General features: G+C 32.5%; 1 protein-coding gene and 1 long non-coding RNA gene across 2 annotated transcripts; both read right to left on the bottom strand.

The window, feature by feature from the left end:
* Positions 1 to 3074: 3074 nt before the first annotated feature.
* Positions 3075 to 7143, bottom strand: LOC127135026 (uncharacterized). Its single transcript, XR_007808407.1, has 2 exons — positions 3577 to 7143; positions 3075 to 3485 (listed from the first exon to the last, which is right to left on the bottom strand). It is a non-coding gene; the product is annotated as an uncharacterized LOC127135026 (long non-coding RNA).
* Positions 7144 to 14052: 6909 nt separating this feature from the next.
* LOC127115726 (non-specific lipid transfer protein GPI-anchored 31) lies at positions 14053 to 14711 on the bottom strand. Its single transcript, XM_051047197.1, has 2 exons — positions 14353 to 14711; positions 14053 to 14256 (listed from the first exon to the last, which is right to left on the bottom strand). The coding sequence occupies exons 1-2, from the start codon at positions 14660 to 14662 to the stop codon at positions 14219 to 14221; spliced, it is 348 nt and encodes a 115-aa protein (XP_050903154.1). The 5' UTR covers positions 14663 to 14711; the 3' UTR covers positions 14053 to 14218.
* Positions 14712 to 20836: the final 6125 nt, after the last annotated feature.

Genomic DNA, 20836 nt, shown 5'->3' on the forward strand with positions numbered 1-20836 from the left:
TAAAAATAAAAAACAAACTTGAACACCGTGTTGTTCATCCTCTTGAGCATCAGGGTCAGATCATCAGTCGTCGCATCCTTATAAACCTCGGCTTCAGGAGAAGCTTCCTCCGTATCTATAAATTGGCCATCCACCAATGTCTTAAAGAAATCCATCTCAGACATATTAAGGTCAGGTTTGAGGCATAACGCCTGAGCTTTAGCTCTCTCAAAGGTCTCATTTCTAGTTGAGAGAAGGTTTACTTATGCCTCCTGCAAGGATTTCATCAGTGTCTCATTAAGCCCCCGAGCATGTTTAACATCCTTGATCAAGCCAGTTGTGGTTGCCTTAAGCTCTAAACATTTAGATCCCACAATTTCTTTTTGTTTCTTTGCTTCTGATAACTGTTTGTTCAGATCTTCCACTTTATCGGTCTAAACCTTAAGGCTATCCTTAAGTTGAGTTATTTCCTTTGTGAGACGAATTTTGTTATGCTCATGGGCATCACCGACATCAAACAATCCCCAGGTCATAAAAGCACACCTCATTAGATAGGCCTCAATATTTTGGGTTAGCTGTTGAGCACCTATAGTTTTTACCATCTCGACGTCTTCTGTCGCATTCAGATGATCCTAAAGAAAATTCAGTCTATCAAAACTGTTGTACCAAAACTTGAATTCAGTTGGCGGAGTATATTTGTGGTTGTGGTCAAAATCCTGCATCAGGGTAGTGATTGTCAGATCGACATGACTTATACGGCCACCCATCAAAATTTTCATCCTCTCTGGAGAGCTCGACTTTGAACTTTCAGGAGGGGGAAGGGAGGAATTCTAGGGCTCCGTAATACTTGGGGCTACTTTCCCAGCATCTTCCTTCTTTTTTTTAAGGATCCAAGTCTGGGTGCCGAACAAGTCACCCTTGGAGGCAAATTGTTCTCCCCGCCTCGCCCTCACTTCAGCTATTAGTTTATTTTGTTCCACAAGCTTAAGGTTCGTCATTTCTGATGAAAAAAGAATGAGAAGTTAAGATCAGAGAGAATGAAATAAAGAGATTGCTAGAGTATAACAAGAGACATATACGCATTACCCAAGAAATTAGAGATTTGTTCCGGATCATCGACCATGTTTAGTAAATCCTTGACCTTTACTACCTAAAAGGCATCTAGAATAGCTAAAGCTCGAAGTTCTAGAGCATCTAGCTTGTCATAATCAAAGTCGGACACCTGACAATGAGTTATCCGTCCAATAGATCAGGAAGCGATGATCTCCATCCAACACATACATAACTTGAGGATATCTTTTCCCACTTTTTACTCGAAGAAACTTATCCTTGAAACCTTTGTAGTTGATATTGTAGGCCTGGAGGAAACATTTCCCTGGGATTCCACTGAGGGAAACCCAACCTCCTTTATGCACTCCTTTCAGCTCAAATAAAGAGAAGAACAAACCTAAAGTAGGGAGTATGTTTACTACCTTACAAACGAGTTCAAAAGCTTTAATGAAACCCCATCCATTAGGACGCAATTGAGAAGGGACAATGTTTAGGGTTTTAAGAAGATCAAATTCAAAGCAGTAAAAGTGATACATCTTAAAATCCTCGATTACCCCTAAATAGAAATAAAAATATTCGTCTGATACTCCCCTTGGTCGAGTAATGCAAACTCTTTCACCGATCACACAGGGTCCCGACATAACATCTTCTTCATTCCCGGTTGAAGAAATATTTATGTTAGATCAGAGTTTTGAAATATATTTTTCGTCAAGTATGTTGTGGTCATAACTTAGGACTTCTTTGAAATATGTTACGGGATAGCTCCAAAGTTTCATGAGAGTTACAAATAGTTATCAAGAAGACGTTACATAATGAGAGTGGCGGACGTTATGGTTATCATTTAAACATGGAATTTGGGGAGAAATTTCGTAATGAACTTGGAGATTGAAGATGAGTATAAAAATACTTCCCATACGGGGAAGAAGGACGAACAAGAAGCACCACTTAAATTACAATACATTTATGAATCCTAAACAAAATATTCAGTAATTATTTACAATAAACTCTAATAAATTCTAGTTATATCATTTTTATATCTATATAGTCTAATAATATGAATATCCATGAATCTTGCCAAAAATATTAAGAGGTGTCATAAATATTATTTATAAATAATAACAATAATAATTTATTTTTATTTCCTTTTTAAAAGTTTTCTCTTAAAAAATATTTTTTTATATTCAATTGTTGTATCACTCTTAAAGAAAATACACAAATCAATTATTATTAATCAACTAAAGAGTAAGTGTTTGAACACGAGGTTTTTTTTTAAGAAAGATGAGAGAAGAAGAAGAAGATGTAAGCAGAAAAATTCACAGGTCAATTATATGAAATTAGAATATCAACACTTGTTGAAGACATGATTTGTGAATAAATGTTATTGTTTTTGCCACCTTGATTCAGAATCTTTTAAAAGATGAGTGATCGGATCTTCCCTAATCTCTATTCATTATAGATCAAGGGTTAAGGCCAATACTTTTTCTCACACCAATTAGATTTTAGATACTCAGACTTTAATTAAAAATATCATTTAACCAATAAAGGAGCATACTTATGCACCCTCATCGAAATCATGATTAATTCATTTTCACAAACTAAAATATCAATGGATTACAGCCCATAAAATATCAGAAAAATCACTTGAGAAAAATAATTTAAATAGTTAAAAATAAAAATAATTTATTTATAAAGACTAAAAACTTATTTATTAATATGAACAATTTTTTTTGAATATAATAAATGTTATAATTTTTACTTTTTAAAATTGAATAAATGAGATGTCTTAGTTTCGTTTATGTCCTTGCAATTATTAATTGAATTGAATTAATAGAAGAATATAAATAATATTTACTAATTTGTAATATACATTAGAACCATTTTTAATTGTATACCAACTTTTTTTAACTCAAATGTTTAAAACAATTATGGTTAATTTCATACGAAATACAATCGAATCCTTTTACAAGGAATATTAAATTGCAGCCTATTTCATATTAAACTTTGGACAACTATCTCCAATTCTTATACTTAATTATCCAGGAGAGTTGAAAAATAATTATAGTTAATTTTGTAATATAGTTAATAAGAAAATAAATCATTTTGTCTAAGGTTTTTTATGTTAATTTTTTATTTTTATTTATTATGAGGCTAAAGCGTTTACTTTAGTGGGTTCAACATTATGAAACATCCAACATCAATAGAGATGGAAACATCTGCCTCAGGATCAACATTTTTTGCACCATTAGAAAACTTCTTGGATTTTAACAGTCTTCATCGTAGAAACTTTGTTGAACTCCTCAACCAGAGTAGCAACACCTATGAAAATCTCTAACGGGTTGAAAGCTTTCCCTTGAAAGAGGAGAAAATTTCTCCCTTGCCAAATCTTCTAAAGAACAACACCAACCATATGAGCACGCCATTGATCCTTGTAACTTAAAGCTTCCTGCAACCACAACCTAAAAACATAGAATTCAGGGATTTTGAAACCCAATGGGAGGGAAAACCACACGAGTTTTTTCGAATGAAAAAAAAGGAACAAATGCTCACCAGTTACAATAGAATTAAAACAGTGTTGGCAAGTTGTGTCATAGAGGTTGTTTCTGGTGGGGAGGATTCCTTTAGCAAGCCTTCAAAGGAAGTTCTTTGCTGCATTATGGAGTTGGATTCTCCAAATAGCGCTCCACATATTCTTGTCATTGTCTTCAGAAGTACCAGCATTAAATCGTCCCCTTTCCATTCCAATGTTATGGTAAGTTATACGAACCGAATATATGTCATCTCTCTGTGCGGGCCAAATCATCTTGTCATCAGGAAGTTTACTAGAGATAGGGATACTTAGGACCATCTTAGCCTCATGCTCACTAAAGTTAGATGTGACCAAATCCTTCTTCCATTACTTTGTATCGGGATTAATAAGGATGTCGACTCTTCCATCAACCTCAAAAGAGGTGACTTGACTAATAACTTTTCCACTTGAAATTCCTGGTAACCAACTATCCTTTTGAATCTTTACATTCGCCATTACCAATTTAACACCTACATCCATTCATAATACTTCTTCAGGCAAAGCTGGGCGCAAAACCAACCTTAGCATCAACAAAATAGCTCCTAGGGAAATACCTGGCCTTTAATGTCCTCCTAAGGAGAGTATTCCCACCATTCATCAACCTCCAACACTTTTCCCCTATTAAAGCCTTATTAAAATAAGAAAAACCTTTAAATCCCATACCTTTATTACCTTTAGCCTTAGATAACCTTTCCCATCTTAGCCACTGGAGCTTCCTTTTTCCCCCACGAGAACCTAGCCACCATACGCTCAATCTCTTGATAACATCCCTCAGGAAACCTGTAGCAACTCATGATGTAACTAAGAATCACCTGAGCAAAAACTTTAATTAGGACTTCTCCTCCTGCTCCTGACAACGCCTTCTTCTTCCATCCATTGAGCTTTTTCCAAACTCTATCCAAGGCAAAATAAAACAACTCCTTCTTAGACCTTACAAAGTCAATCGGGAGTCCCAGATATCTAGAGTGGTTAGTCACCTGTTTGAAACCTAGTTTGTTGCAAGTAGAGGTTTTTGTTTCTTCGGGGACGTTGCGGCTAAAAGACACTTTAAACTTTCCCACATTAACCAACTGCCCATATCATTTTTGGTAAGCATTCGACACACCAAGAATGCAATCCGCCTCACATTGAGTAACTAGATCAAAAATGAGAGAATCATTTGCAAAGAAAAGGTGAGAAACATGTGGTGCTTGCCTAGCCACCTTGATGCCATGGATATTCCTTCTCCGAGTCTCTTTAGCAATTAGTCTAGATAAAACATCATCACACATGATGAAAAGGTAAGGGGGGGCAGGGAGTCTCCTTGCCTTAAGCCACACTCAGGAGTGAAAGACTTACTTGGTTACCCATTGATGAGAATTATGTAAGATACTGTAGTGACACATCACATATTAGTCTTAACCAATCTGGTAAGAAATCCTATGTTGGTAAGCATGATGTTGACAAAATCCTATTCGATTCTATCGTAAGCCTTGTACATATCAAACTTAAGATACATGGTGCCTTATTTCCCTTTCACCTTATTCTTCACCAAATGGAAGCACTCCACTGTTATGAGTCCATTATCAGTGATGAGTCTACCTTGAACAAAAGCACTTTATTCCTTATCCACTATGTCATGGAGAATAACGTTCATCTTGTTAGCAATAGTCTTGGTGACTATTTTCATGGTAACATTGCATAAATTGATAGGTCTGAAGTCTTTTGGGGAAACAGGGTTTTTCCCTTTCAGAATAAGGCAAACAAAAGTATTATTCAGATCCTATGGGCTTTTCTCATTATTAAGGATCTCCAACGTTAGTGTTTCCACATCCTTCCTAACCATGTGCCAATAATTTGGGAAAACAAAGTTGGTATGCCATTTGGTCCTGGTGCCTTGAGAAGATGCATTTGTTGAATTGCATCCCTAATCTCTTGCTTATTGAAATCTCTAGCGCACCACAAGATATGTTAATCATTCAGTCTATCCTTCACAACTTCACAAATTGCACTTTCCCCTTCTATTCCCTCTGAAGAAAACAAGTCACAAAAATAAATCATAATCACTCTTTCAATGTCTTTCTCCTCCATCCACCAAAAACCACTAGTATTTTTTATATTTACAATGGTGTTTGTTTTCCTTCTCTTCCTAGATTTCCCATAAAAGAATTTGGAGTTTTTATCTCCATCCTGCAACCAAACAACCCTAATGCATTGTCTCCAGATAGTTTCAACAACTTTCAGCTACTCATTCAACTGCCCATTGAGAACTTGCAGCCTGTTAAGATCCTCTATAGAATTTGCCTATAGGTTCAAATCCTTGATTTTGTTCTCCAAGTTTGTGATCTCCTTCTTAACATTTTTGCTCCTGTACTTTTGAAGGTAATCCCCAGATACTTGAGCCTAATAATCCTCTCAATGACTGACCATGACCATCACTCCATACATTACGGATAATATCCCCGCGTATGGCATCCTTCATCCATACCTTTTAGAATTTGAAAATTCTCCCCCGTTTCCTCTGGTTCCTTTGGGTTTTTGCTTCCAACTCAATAGAGATAACAACGTGATCAGACGTTCTTTTAAGAAGGTGCTTGAACCCAATAGGCGAGAATCTGTTCACAGACTCTTCATTCCCCCACATCCTATCCAATCTACATTGAATGTTGTTCCTCTCCCTTTCTCTTCGACTTGTCCATGTAAAAGGGATTCCTTAAAAACCCACAAAGCCCATATTCCTCCATAACTTCCCTTCCCCACATCAATTGGCCTGCACTCCTAATATTTCCACCAGTGTTGTCCCTAGTGTTCACAGTGTCTTTGAAATCTCCAAAACAACACTATAAGTCGCTTTGAGGCTTCAGGTCCTTCAACAACTACCAAGAAAGTCTTTTTTATGCTCCTCGGGGTGACCATGGAAACCTATAAACGCGACAATATCACCACCAAAATCATCAGTAAAAGTTATCCCTACGTGATTTAAGGAGTAACAGATAATCGAGATATCATCCTCTACCATAACTTCTATCAATTATCTTTTCCTCATTTCTTCTTCCAAACTTCTAGCTTGTTAGTTAATCTTTGGTTTACTCGCCCGTTGTATCTTCCATTTTGGGGTTTCTTTCTTTTTACCCTTCTCCTTGTCCCTATTGTTCCTTCCTCATAGGTATTTGAAATCATTACTTCCCCCAACGATTCAGCTACACTCTCGACCTCTCTATCCCCTGCCACTATCACTGCCTTCTCTTTATTTTCTCCTTTCTGTCCCCCATTATTTTCCCTTGAAATAGATATTGAGCCTTTATTGGTAATCTTCTCCTTTCTCCCATCAGTGTTCTTGCTATGGCTTGGTGAATCAAAGAGATTCATGTTGCACGATCATGAACTTTGTTACTTCCGCACTTCTTCCACATTCCTTGGTAAATGAAATGTCATTAACCAAGGTCCGAAAGCCATATCCTGCTACTCAATCTCCTCAAAACTCTTCACACCTTCACCCCCAATTTCCTCACAATCTTTGAGTTGATGTCTTATTTTTTTGCATACAAAATAGAAGGTAGAGAGGAACTCTTATTTGAAGAAAACCTTCAACCTTCGCTCTTGATAATTGATTACAGTTCCTCTTTTCAAGGGTTTCCGTAGGTTAATCTAAACTTCGATTCTCAAGAATCTCCCGATTCTATTCGCCTCTTTCAGATCCACCTCTTCATACTCCCCAACAATTTTCCTCAGTTGCTTCGCCATTGCTTCAGACCTCAGCTTCAACGGTAGATCATAGACCCGTATCCAGAAACTCCTAAAATGCATCTCAATTCCAGAGGGTTGTTTATCTCCAGAAGCCCTCTCTAAAATAAAAAGGTTTTTATCAAAATTCCATGGCCCCCTTTGAAAACCGATTTGGCATCCTTCTTTGTTGAAAAATGGAATAGGAAAAAAATTCTTCCCTAGATCACGTTTCCCCACCTGGTTCCTCAGTTTTCATGCTTAAATCATCGTAGACTTGAAAGAACTCATATTGAAGGGGTTATCCGTCCACAGTTTGCCCGCAAGAGTTCTGCTTAAGATTTCACCTCCAATTTTCGCATCTTCTTCGACTGTTATTCTTTCTTCCTCTTCCTCTAACAATGGAACATCCTTCTATCATTCTTTCCCTTTTTTTCTCCATGACAAACACAACTCGAGAGAGACTTAGGTTAACGAAACTAGATCTAGCGACAAACAAGATCCCAAATAAAAAACAAATTGAGAACACCGAAACAAAGAGAGGATGAAAAAACCCTAGAAGAAACACAGTCCTTGAAGGAGAGTGAGAGAAAGGGTCATGGAGAACCAGGAAAAACACACCACAAGGATGGAGAGAACACAATAAGCTAGAGAGAGAAGGTATCCTTCTCTCTAGAGCACTTGGATTCCTATACTTTACTCAATCTGTTATTGGCTCTTATAGTTAAGTAGGCTAAATTACAGTATTGGTCTCATTTGACCTGATTTACAAAATTAGTGACTTTATTTTAAATTTAGACAGTTTTGGTTCTCCTATTTTAAATTCAAACAGTTTTAGTCCCACTCTCGCGCGTTTTTCATAGAAAATCGATGAGATTTTGTTCTTTAATTTATATTTTTATCTATAAATTTCAATAATATATTTATATACGATGATTTGTTAGGTTTCACAAGTAACTTTTTATTTAAAGAATGAAATTTAATCACATAAAAAATAATTAATTGTTCAAAACTTGAATAAATGATCCATCGGGTCAAAACGCTGGGTCATAGAGATATTACTCGAATAAGTGAATCATTTAAGCTATTGACTCCGTCTATATTAAAAAAACACATAACAAAGCGCTAACAAATGCACCATAAAATATATTTATATGGAATCAAAATTTTTTTAGAAAGAAAGAATCTTAAAACTCTTTTAGTTTAAACTCCGAAAAAAAAGTTAATAGGAAAATCTATAAGAAAGCTATAGACTTTTTTTTTCAGATTTTAATTTTAAAGATTAAAAATCAATTGAAATATTTAAGAACTTTATCTTAAAAAATATAGAAACAAAAATACACTAACTTTAACACACTAATTAACAATTTTATCTTATTTTTACTGATTATTAAAGTATATATTTATAATTGTTTTTAGTATTGCATACTTGTAATTTGAGTGTCAGAACAATTTTATTGGCGACCAATGTGATGCCAGAATTCGAACTCTTTTGCACATTTAAGTATTAATATTGGCCACTAGGTCAATAACACACACAAAAAAAAATATTTGTTGTCAAATATAATGATAAAATCTATTTTAATTTAATAATAAATATAGATAATTAGGACAATAGCATAACAATATATATATATATATATATATATATATATATATATATATATATATATATATATATATATATATATATATATATATATATATATATATATATATATATATATATATATATATATATATATATATATATATATATATATATATATATATATATATATATATATATATATATATATATATATATATATATATATATATATATATATATATATATATATATATATATATGTATGTATGTATAAACAAATATAAAAAAATTTTGATTTCATAATAAAAATAGTATTCATAAATATATATATATATATATATATATATATATATATATATATATATATATATATATATATATATATATATTATATATATATATATATATATATATATATATATATATAACTTTTTTTTTAAAATAACCAAAATTTTCAAATTAATTTCTAAAATATTTAAAAAAATTACCGGAATAACCACATTTCAAAATTGATGCGCTAGATCAACTGTCGCATCCATTTAAAAGTAAGAGGAGGCGCCAACACCATTGACACATGCTTTAAAAGCAATGCATGGATGCACCAAGGCTGCTTGCGCATGCATGTGCTTGCGCCCATGCTTCTGGCGCATGCATGTGATCACATGTGTGGTGCATAGCCCTTTGGCGCATGCATTTTGAGACTTCTTCTATAAATAACTCGCCCTTCACCCATATTTTTCACACAACTTTTACCCTACAAACACATTTTCTTTCATTCTACTTCAATCTCCTTCAAATTTTTGAGTTTTAACCATGTCTGAATACATTCACAAGAGAAATGCCGATTTAATCTTTTCAATGTCGTGTACATGAATATGTACCCCACGATCCTTTGATAGAAACATATATATAGAGGATGCGATTTTGGAAATCTCCTCAAGATAGTCTCGTACTCAGTTAACTATAAATTTATTCTTGCTTTGATGGAGAGATGGAGACCCGAGACCCACACATTTCACCTTTCTTTCGGTGAGTGTACGTCACACTTGAGGACGTCTACATGTTGTTGGGTCTACGTATAGATGGTAACACCGTGAATGGTAGAGTTAACCAAAATAACTCTATCTGCAATGAATTATTGGGTGCCCCTTTGTGTGGCGACCAAGCTGAGGGAGAGTCATCCGGTCAAGCTAGGGGGAAATGTATAAATTTAAAATATCTCAAACAATATTATGCGAGTATAATATTGTCCGAAGAATCAACCGAGTACGAAAAAATATTACTGTTGTTACGCAACATTAATAAGGTAAGTACATATAGTTAGGGTTCAGCTGTATTGACCCATCTATATAGTGCAATGTGTAAAAATGCCAAAAAAAATACTTGTACTTTTTGTTCATGTGCGTATTTTCTACAAGCATGGGGTTGGTCAAGAATGTCGTCACTCACCCCGGTAAACGAGAAGCCATTCATATTCCCATTTGAAACAAAGTAAGTTTAAAACTTTACCATATAATTAATTAGACTTTATATTACAATTAAGTGTACATAATATTTTTCAATTGTTTATGTTTTAGGTGGTCAGTTAGAGGGATGAACTACAATAGGTGTCTGAAACAGACTATAGTAGTCTATCACAATCTATTGGATCACATTGGACTAGGCGATGTAATACTCCTACCCAAATCTATTTTAATTAAAAATACTTATCAAATTATTTATCATCTAATCATGTCCTATTGTTGTACAGTTTATCTGGAGGCCATATTTGGGTCTTGATCATCAGGTTAACCATGATGATGTTGCAGTTTGGACAGCAAAGACACCAATTATCCGGTCACGAACAGTCTGGGTACAACGATATAAATATATATTACCACAACAACAACAACAACAACAAGTGTCTCAGTTTAATGATCAGTCACAAGTGTTTTATGAAACTGATGACGACTAACAAACTGAGGTGAGGTTGTAGATAATGAAGAAGAAGAAGCCGAGATTTTGGTTGATTCAATGGTGAATGCTGATGCATAAGAGGAGTCATTACTAGCTAGTGATGTATACTGTCCACCTCAACACATGACAATGTTGAATTTGGATTCTGATGAACCTTCATCGGATATATGGTACAATCCTTATGCGCAAATTCAAGGATCTTTGAAACAAGGAGACACATTTCGTACAAAAGAAGATTGTGTAAAAGCCATTAAAAAGTTTCATATGGAACTATCAGCTGGTTTTAGAGTTGATAGAACTAATGCATTGAGGTACACAATTTATTATCCGAATGAGCACTGCCTTTTTAGGTTGTCAGCTTTGTACCGAAAGAGGAGCGATTCTTGGGAGATTGGATTCATGGGTCTAGTTCATATATGCATGCTCACAAACCTAATGCAAGACCATCGGAAACTAAGCTCTCAGCTAATATGCAATGAAATATTATTTGTCATTGGCGACAATCCATCATTAAAGGTGAGTACAATAATCTTGCATACTGTAGCACAATACCACTACACTCCATCATATAGGAAGACATGGATAGCTAGGACAAAGGCTGTTGAAAAAGTGTATGGAAATCGGGAGGAGTCTTACAAACAACTTCCAAAATACACGTTGGCTCTAAAACAGTATGCTCCAGGGACTATTGTCAAGTTGAAAATGTTGCCCGCGTATACACCAGACGGGACGTGTGCTATTGGAAATGGAATATTCCACTGTCTCTTCTGGGTGTATCAACCATGCATCATAGATTTTTATTTTTGTAAAACTATTATACAAATTGATGGTATATGGTTGTACGGGAAATACAAAGGAACGTTACTGATGGCAGTGGCGCAAGAGGGCAACATCAACATTTTTTCAATCGCCTTTGCCCTTATTGAAGGGGAGACTGCTGAGGGATGAAGTTTTTTCTTAAGAAATCTCCGATTGCATGTTGCATCTCAACCTAACTTATGTTTGATCTCCGATGGACACCCTTCAATCATCAGTGCATATAATAACATTGATAATGGTTGGCAAGATCCTTCTTTGACGCATATCTTCTGTATTAGACATATTGCTCAGAATTTTATGCGGGAGATCAAAGAAAAAACGTCACGGAAGAAGGTTGTCAATGCAGGTTACGCATTATCAGAACCTTCTTTCAAACACTACCGCGAAGAAATAAGATTGTCAAACGCAGATGCAGTACAATATCGACAATATTCCATTGGAGAAGTGGACTAGGGCATACGACAACAGTCAACATTGGGGCCACATGACAACAAATCTTGTGGAATCAATGAACTTTGTCATCAAAGGCATCTGTAACCTACCTATAACCGCTTTGGTACAGACAACATATTTTAGGCTAGGGGCGCTGTTTGAGACCAGACGTTCCAAATGGAGTTCAGTGTTGCAATTTGGGCAGTTGTTCAGTGATGCTTTAGTGAAATTCATTAGACATGAAGCTGCCAAAGCAAACACACACGTGGTCATGGTGTTTGACCGCAATAATGGTTGATATAGTTTTACCGAGTCCATGGATCACAATGAGGGAATGACAATGAGACAATACAGAGTCGAACTAGATAGAGGTTAGTGCGACTGCGAGGAAAGTTCCAAGCCTTTCGTACGCCGTGCTCCCATGTCATTGCGGCATGTCCAAAGATTCGAAGGGATCCATCATACTTGCTATCTGACGTTTACAAAATCCCCAGCCTATCAAATGTTTATAAAATTAGTTTTTCTGTAGTGGCAAAAGAGGATTACTGGCTAGAATATCAAGGGGATATCGTCTGACACAATGAAGTTATGCGCAGGAAGAAAAAGGGTCGCCCAAACAACACCCGCATTCGAACCGAAATGGATACGGCGAACAAAATGGTTAAATTATGTAGTTCATGCCGTCAACCAGGTCACAATCATACTAATTGTCCTAATGTTGGCACGAGCACAACCAGATAAACTCACATGTACCTCTATTGCAATATATGAAAAACTAAATTTATTTCATATTATAAGTTTGTGAGGAAATACCATTACATAGACAACAACACAAAACTAAAACAACTAAAATACAATAACTAAGCGATTACAACCATCAAAACAATTTTGAACATGTAATGCATCATCCTATGAACGTCTCGGTCAGTCTTAATATCCACAAATTCACGCACTTCTCCATTTTGGTTGAACGTGGATACAAGCCATTGGATTCTTATAATCCTTTCACCATCTCCAATTTCTCCATCTAACCAACTGTTCAACGTCCGATTAAGACGTTCAAAGGAACTTATATTTCAAAGTCAAATCTTTATCGGAGACGCAACAACAGAAAAGATTAAATCGACATTTTGTCCGTGAATGTATTCAGACATGGTTAAAACTCACAAACTTGAAGGAGAGTGAAGTTGAATGAAAGAAAATGTGGTTGTAGGATAAGAGTTGTGTGAAAAATATTGAATGCAGGGCGATGTATTTATAGAGAAGTAAAAAAATGGATGCACCAAAGGGCTAGGCGCCTCACTTGTCAAAACATGTAGGCGCCAGATGAATTGGCGCCACCTAATGGCCCCCAATGCATGCACCAACTCACTTGACACCAACATGCAATGCTTCCAAAGCATGCATCAGTGATGATGGCGCCTCCTCCTAATGCAAAATGGATGCGCCAGTTCATCTGACGCATTTGTTTTGAAATGTGGTTATTTTAGAAAAAAATTGAAATAATTATTATTTTAGATTTTTTTTTTAAAAATGGTTATTTTAAAAACAATTCTAATTTAATAGTATTTCAACATCTATATGTTATTTAACTATTCATCCTTTATATATGTTAACCATTTATTTATTATCTTATAGAAAAATTAGTGGGGATTTATTTTAAAACATATGTAATTTATGATTAAAAAAGGTGTGTAGTTAATAATCCCCTCCCAAATTATAAACGGTTTTATAAGAAATTCGTCTCTTAAATTATAAGTTATTTTACAATCTATACGAAATATTAGAGTTTTTAATCAAAATTCGTATAATTTATTGTCTTTTATTGTATTACTTTTTTCTCTCTTTCCATATCCCTTCAAATTTATTCATTTTTATTTATTTTTGTAATTTTAACTTATATGAGAAAATATAGAACATGCTAAAAACACTAGATAAAATTAATACATGCACCAAATAAAAGCTTCCAACTTTTTTATATTTATCACCATAAGACCATGTCATTGAAGTTGTATAAATACAAATCAAAAGAACATAATACATAAACTTATAACTAAAAAGACGCATCTCGCGTTTATTTTATTTTATTCATGAGCATCAGTTTGATGCATCCAATATTGTCTTCAAGCCTTAGATGAAGGAGGATGAGGGATAACATAACCTGAAAGAGTAAAAATGTAGATAGAAATTAATATTATTTTTCATAAAAAATTATTAATATTTTTTTTAGATTGATAATAAAAAGATGTGAACTTACTTCCACATTTATCCGTAGGAATATTTTGAGCATGACAAGCGTTTGCCACATATATAGCTTTTTCGATACTGATCTTACTCTCAATAAAAGGAGTCACATATTTGCAGTAACACGAAATATTAGCACCTTTTAATGCTGCACAACAAGATTCTGATGGTGGAAAGTTTTCCCCACCCTTTTGTACGAAAGTTATACATTGAGCTCTAATGCCAATTATGTTTCCACCACATTCAAATTGAGCTGAAATTCCTAACACTAATATGCTTGCAGTAAGCATTATTGTTGCAAAATATAAGCATCTAGTTGCCATGGTGATGAAAATCTTAGTTTGATCAACAATTATGATGAAAGATTTTTGTTTATATAACAAATGATGCACTAGAGACTTGTTTATATAGTAGAATGATGATGTGAAAAAAAACATATTTACTAATAAATATTATTTATGTTTGACTTACAAAATTATATTAACAAAACCAGATATTAAAAAACACCTTTAATTATCTTTTATATAAATTAAATTAAATTAATTTAATCGTTTAACATGGTAATCTTAAATACAAAGTTTCAAATAATTTAAGACTTTGTAGATATATATTTTAATACTTGATATTTACATATATTTTTAAATAGTTTGCAGTATGTTTAAAATAAATATTGTGATAGAATATCAAATAGTTTTAAAATTCCATAAAATGTTTATATGTTTGATATACTTCAATAAAAAATCTGAACTCATTGTTCTATTTGTGTCCTAAAAAATCATTGAAACGTGTAACAAACTATATTAAATGTGACATATGGGTTATATTTAGATATTTTTAATGGGCAAATTTTATTAATGTATAAAGTTTACTTTTTTCATATAAAGAATATCTTAATGATTTTTTTTTCTATTACCTTCAATATGTAAAAAATTTGATAAAAAAAGATTCTTATCAAATATATTTTTATATGATAATTAAAGCATTATTAAAATATTATTAAAATACATGTTATAAATATACTTAATATTTAGTTAGGATATGAATATAAACTATAATTCAAATATACTTAGCATTTTTAAGGATTCAAAATAAATAAAATATTATATTGAATATAAATTTTTTAATTAAAAAAATACCTTTTATTCTTTAGAAATGTCAATTGTTTTAATTTTCAATACATTAAAAATATATATTTTTCAAAAAAATATACTTTTTTAAATTTTTAACGAATGTCTCTGGGACACTAGTTAATATTTCTCTTTTATTTAATATTAGAATCATCTAAATTATGTATATTTTTCAAGACTAAAAGAAAATTCTAAGATAAAACTTTTGAAAAATAATATTGTTTTAAAATAATAAAACACATAAATTGTTCACACATCTTCTCAATTTTAAAATTATTTTAAAATAAAATCATGTCTTATAAAGTTTTTTAAAAATCTTAACTCTTCAAAAACTTATTTAATTAATTTTTTTTAACACTTTATAAAATTATATGTTTTTTTTATCTTTGATACCAAATCTTATGAATTCATTTTTATAAATCTATGGGTCTATATGTACTCATTGAATTTGAATATATTCTATTCAATTAATATAATTTATTTCTTTATTCCATATTCAATGACATTTTTTTAAAAGTTTTACTATAATTTGTTGATATTATTTTAAATTATCATTTATTCCATGGATAAAGAAATTAAGAAATATAATTTGGAATATGGAATCAAACGCATAAATTGTTTATGATAATTTTTTAAAAGTTTTACTATAATTTGTTAATTTCTTTATTCCATATTCTATATTCAACAAAATAATATCAACAAACTATAATTTGTTGATATTATTTTAATTATATTCAATGAGATTTCTTTATTCCATAAATTACCATTTGTTGTGGAATAATTGAAATATATAATATAATTTATCTCTCTCTCATATTATTTTTCCTCGACTTTTAGAATTTAAATATAAATTATTAAAATTTAAAATTTTGTTTTTTAAAATTATTCTAATATATATTATTCAAAAATAATTATTTCCATTTAATCATGATATATATAATATTCAAATGCTTTATTTTTAGTGAATATTTCTTCGATCATTCTTTTCAAAAAATTCAATGAATATACCCATCAAAGAATTTTTTATAATAATAATAATAATAATAATAAATAAATAAATAAATAAATTTGAAATAAAATATATTTAAAACTAATTCAAACTTTAAATGAGATATTTAAGGAATATATATATATATATATATATATATATATATATATATATATATATATATATATATATATATATATATATAATATTTTTTGAATATATTTATATCATTTGTTGATATTATTTATTTTTAATCAAGGTTATTTATTGAAAAAAGAAATATACAAAACCAGCAAAAGGGGATATGTTGTCAAGATAGGTTGTCCACGAAGGATACATTTCACCGATTGGGACTGCAACAAATGAGAAATGTGTTTTGTGGGTTGCAAGAAAGTTGTAATCACCTGTTGTTTGACTGCGTTGAGACTAGGAGAATTTGGACTCAAATTCTTGCTTGGATGAATATCAGTCACAAGCCGGGCGATTAGAATTCTGAATTGAGTTGGTGTAGCGGAAACGGTGTACACAATATGGACGGCTCAAAACATGATTATTTTTCAAAACAAGACAACAAATTGCTTTTGCATTAAAAACATCATAGATATAATTATTTGGAGAGCTGAAATTAGGAAACTTGCTAAGCTTGTAAGCAAATGTGGATTATTTTGTGTCCTTTTTGTTTGATTGGTGTTGTCTTAATCTTTGGATCGACTTTGTAATTCATTATTTTTTGAAATAATTTTTTTTATTTATTAAAAAAAATTAAATAAATAAATATTTTCCAATAATTCAGTGATAATTTAAGTCAAATTAAAATAATAAATGTTTCTTCTAGACTAACTAGAGGTTGAAACTATAAATTCAATCTAGAAATGAATCCATGGTTAATTTTTTTGAGAAAGTGATTTTTAGCACATTGTAATTCTCTCTTTGACTCAAAGACTAATCTATCCCTCTTTGTGCTCCAAAGATTTTGGAAGTGATTTGGAAATCGCCTCGGTGGGATTGGATCAAGATCAAATGTGATGGTGCTTCTTTAGGCAATCCAGGGTCTTCGGCTTATGGTGGTATTGTTAGAGATTTTGATGGTAGATTTCTTGGTGCTTTTGCTAATTTAATTGGGTTTCTAATTCTCTTATTGTCGAACTCAACGGTGTTATGTTAGCAATTGAGTTTGCTCGTGAGAAGGATTGAGGAAAATTTTGGTTAGAATCGAATTCTATGACGGTTGTGCAAGCTTTAAAACCCCATTTAAAGTTCTTTGGAAAATCCGTACAAGATGGGCTAATTGTGTGAATATAAATGCGAACATGTCTTTTGTGGTTTCTCATATCTTCTAGGAAATAGCTGCTCGGATTCGCTTGCTAATATAGGGTTTACGGTTAATAATTACACTAACTACACTTTGATTCTAGGTTTTTTTAGAGTTGATTTTGTAAAGAACAGTCTTGGTTTGCCATTCTTTAGATTCGTTACTTCTTGAGAGCATTTTGGTTTGGTCCTCTCTTTTTTATAAGCTTTTTTTTGTGTGATTTAATCTTATTAAAAAAAGACTAATCTATATGGTTGCATGACACTCCGTTAAAAGAGTATTTTTCTTATTTGTTTTTGGATAGCTCTTTGAAAGATGCGAAAGTGTGTGACATGGGTGTTTGGAATAATGGCATTTGGTTTTGGGGTTGTTTCGGTTTGCTGGAATAGGAAGGCGAGGAATCAGTGGATTGTCTGGACTTATTAATGCAGGTGCTAGCTCATGGAGTTCCTGTGTTGGGAATCGTGGATAAAATTGTTTGGACTCCGGACTTGAAAGATGGTTTTTCTGTTAAATCATGCACGCTGGTTATAGAAAATGGAAGGACATATTGCGAGGTTGATATTAATCTTCAGAAGGCTTTTTGTTCTATTTGAAAATCCAATTCTCCATTCATAGTTAGGGCATCTTTTGGAGATGTTTTGTCAACGGAATCCCGACTAAGGATCAACTATTTCGTAAACGTATTATCTTTTCTTCTTATGAGCTCCCGTGCGTCTTCTATTTTAATGATGTTGAAGATTTGAGTCACTTGTTCTTTAGGTGAAGGATGACGAAAATTAGTTTGGGATTTAGTGGGTTAATTAATTTGTTTTTAATTGGTTAACGAGGAGCTTGTATGGATGAGCTATTTGAACTGGTTGGGAATATATAAGTTTAAAAGGTTGAAGAAAGGTAACGAAGGGATAATGTGGATGGCGGTGATTTGGAAGATCTGCATATCTAGAAACTTTATCTTATTTAAGGGTATTTTTTGTTCTATCTCGAATTTGTTGTGGGATACTAAATTATCGGCGTGGAAATGGTCTTTAGAAGGTGATAATTCTTATTTCAACTGTAATTTTTTCGACTTTCGTCAAGAAGCTTTGATTTGTATGTCGTAGTTTTAGTTGGTTTGAATTATTTATTTCCTCGTTTTGTGTTTTCGAGGTTGATCTTTTGTATCAAGGGTTAGAGTATCTCTAATATTTTTATTTTATAAACCTTGCTTACAAAAAAAAATCAATTTTTATATATATATATGCTAATGAGGAGCATTTATAAGAAATAAGTTCTTTGAATGAAAAAGAAATAGTAGTAGAGATTGCTAATGATTTGAATGAGAATCTAGTGATTGACAAAGAGATAATTGATGATGGAAAGGAGCAACCTGATCTTGTGGTTATGAAAAATAGTGGTAAGAATTTGGTGAGAGATTCACGTGATGGTTTGCTTTTGTAGAAGAATAATAACCTTTAGGGAGATGAAGACAGTCATCCTGAGCCACACCAGGAAGAATTTACTGTGGCCTGGAAAAAAGGTAAGGGAATGGATAATGTTACTCTATCTAGAATGGAAATTAACACCCGATCCAAGTCATAAACATAACCCCATTCAATGAAATCCATTTAGTAGAATGCTAGAGGAGTAGGAAACCTTGATACTAGGTTGACTATTAAAAATCTATGTGATCAACAAAAGTATGACTTGCTTTTGATTATTGAATCAATGATTCCTAATGCTCATTTACCTGCTAAGTGTTTTAAACAAATCATGTTTAAAATATTTGCACTAAATTTTAGATAGAAACATGATCCAAACGTATGTTCTTTTTGTCCAATATATATGAATCCCACTGTGTTATGTTTATTTGAGCAACATGTAACTTTTTCCACAGAAGTGGATCAACCTAAATTATTCATTGCAGTTGTATATGCAAGTAACTCTCATGTGATTGGAAGATAGTTATGTGTAATGAACTTATCAATCTTCAATAGGGAAATCCTAGCCTTTTGAGCATGCTAGGTAATCTCAATGCAGCTATTGAATCCCATGAGAAATTTGGTAGATGCCCTCCAAAAAATACTTCCACCAATGAGTTTCTTAGTTTTACAAATCAAAATGAGCTTATGCATCTTGACAATAATGGAAGCTATTACACTTGGACCAATGGGAGGAAAGATGGTGCTTACTATTATATTAGGCTTGATAGATCCATTTGTAATCAAAATTGGTAAGATAATTGGAACATATTCAATTACTCCAATTTGGTAAAGAATCACTTAGACCATTACATTATTCTTCTCATTGTGACAAAGGTAGGTTTGATTCGGCCAGGCCATTCAAATTTATGAAGGTTCTGACTCTATATGATATATGCAGACAAGTGATTGTTGATAATTGGAATATCAGCGTGGCTGGTTGAGTTATGTTTGTTTTATCTGCTAAGTTGAGACCTCTTAAACTTATTCTTAAGAAATGGAACAAATATATATTTGGAAATATTCATCTTAAATCCACCCAAGTTGCTATTTAAGTTATCAGGATAAAAAGTTTTATTAATGGTTCAGGTTACAATGATGATCTTGGATTGGAGGACAAAATGCTCAACTTCTGTTAGATAATGAATTGCATATGCAAGATCAATTTTGGAGTAACAGGGTAAGAAATAAAATATTTAAGGATGATGATAGAAATACAAAGTTTTTTTTCACAATACAGTGAACTTGAGATATTCTAGTAACAAAATCACTAGACTGGGGTATGGAAATATTTTTTAGAGGAGGACATTAAATTAGATAATCATGTTATTAACTTATACAAAAATTTATTTAACTTAGAAAATAATTGCAATTATACTGATATAGTGGAGAGAACTATCCTACAACCTATAATTCGTGTTGATAATGAATATCTCACTAGAATGCCTCAACTGGAGGAAATTAAGAATACAATGCACAATATGGATGGTAATTATACTTCAGGCCCCGATGACTTTGAGGAGTGTTTTTTTCAAGCTTATTGGGATATTGTAGGGACTGATGTGATCAATTTAGTGAATCAATTATTTGAACAAGGTTGGATCCTCACT

Source organism: Lathyrus oleraceus, chromosome 1 (genome assembly GCF_024323335.1).
Source record: "Lathyrus oleraceus cultivar Zhongwan6 chromosome 1, CAAS_Psat_ZW6_1.0, whole genome shotgun sequence".
In the NCBI taxonomy this organism is placed as follows: Eukaryota; Viridiplantae; Streptophyta; class Magnoliopsida; order Fabales; family Fabaceae; genus Lathyrus; species Lathyrus oleraceus.

What these genes read in the sequence shown, in the direction of transcription:
- LOC127115726 (XM_051047197.1), bottom strand. Translation starts at nt 14,662, where the DNA reads ATGGCAACTAGATGCTTATATTTTGCAACAATAATGCTTACTGCAAGC. An exon ending in TCCTACGGATAAATGTGGAA is followed by an intron (nt 14,257 to 14,352) that starts GTAAGTTCACAT and finishes TTACTCTTTCAG; the next exon opens with GTTATGTTATCCCTCATCCT.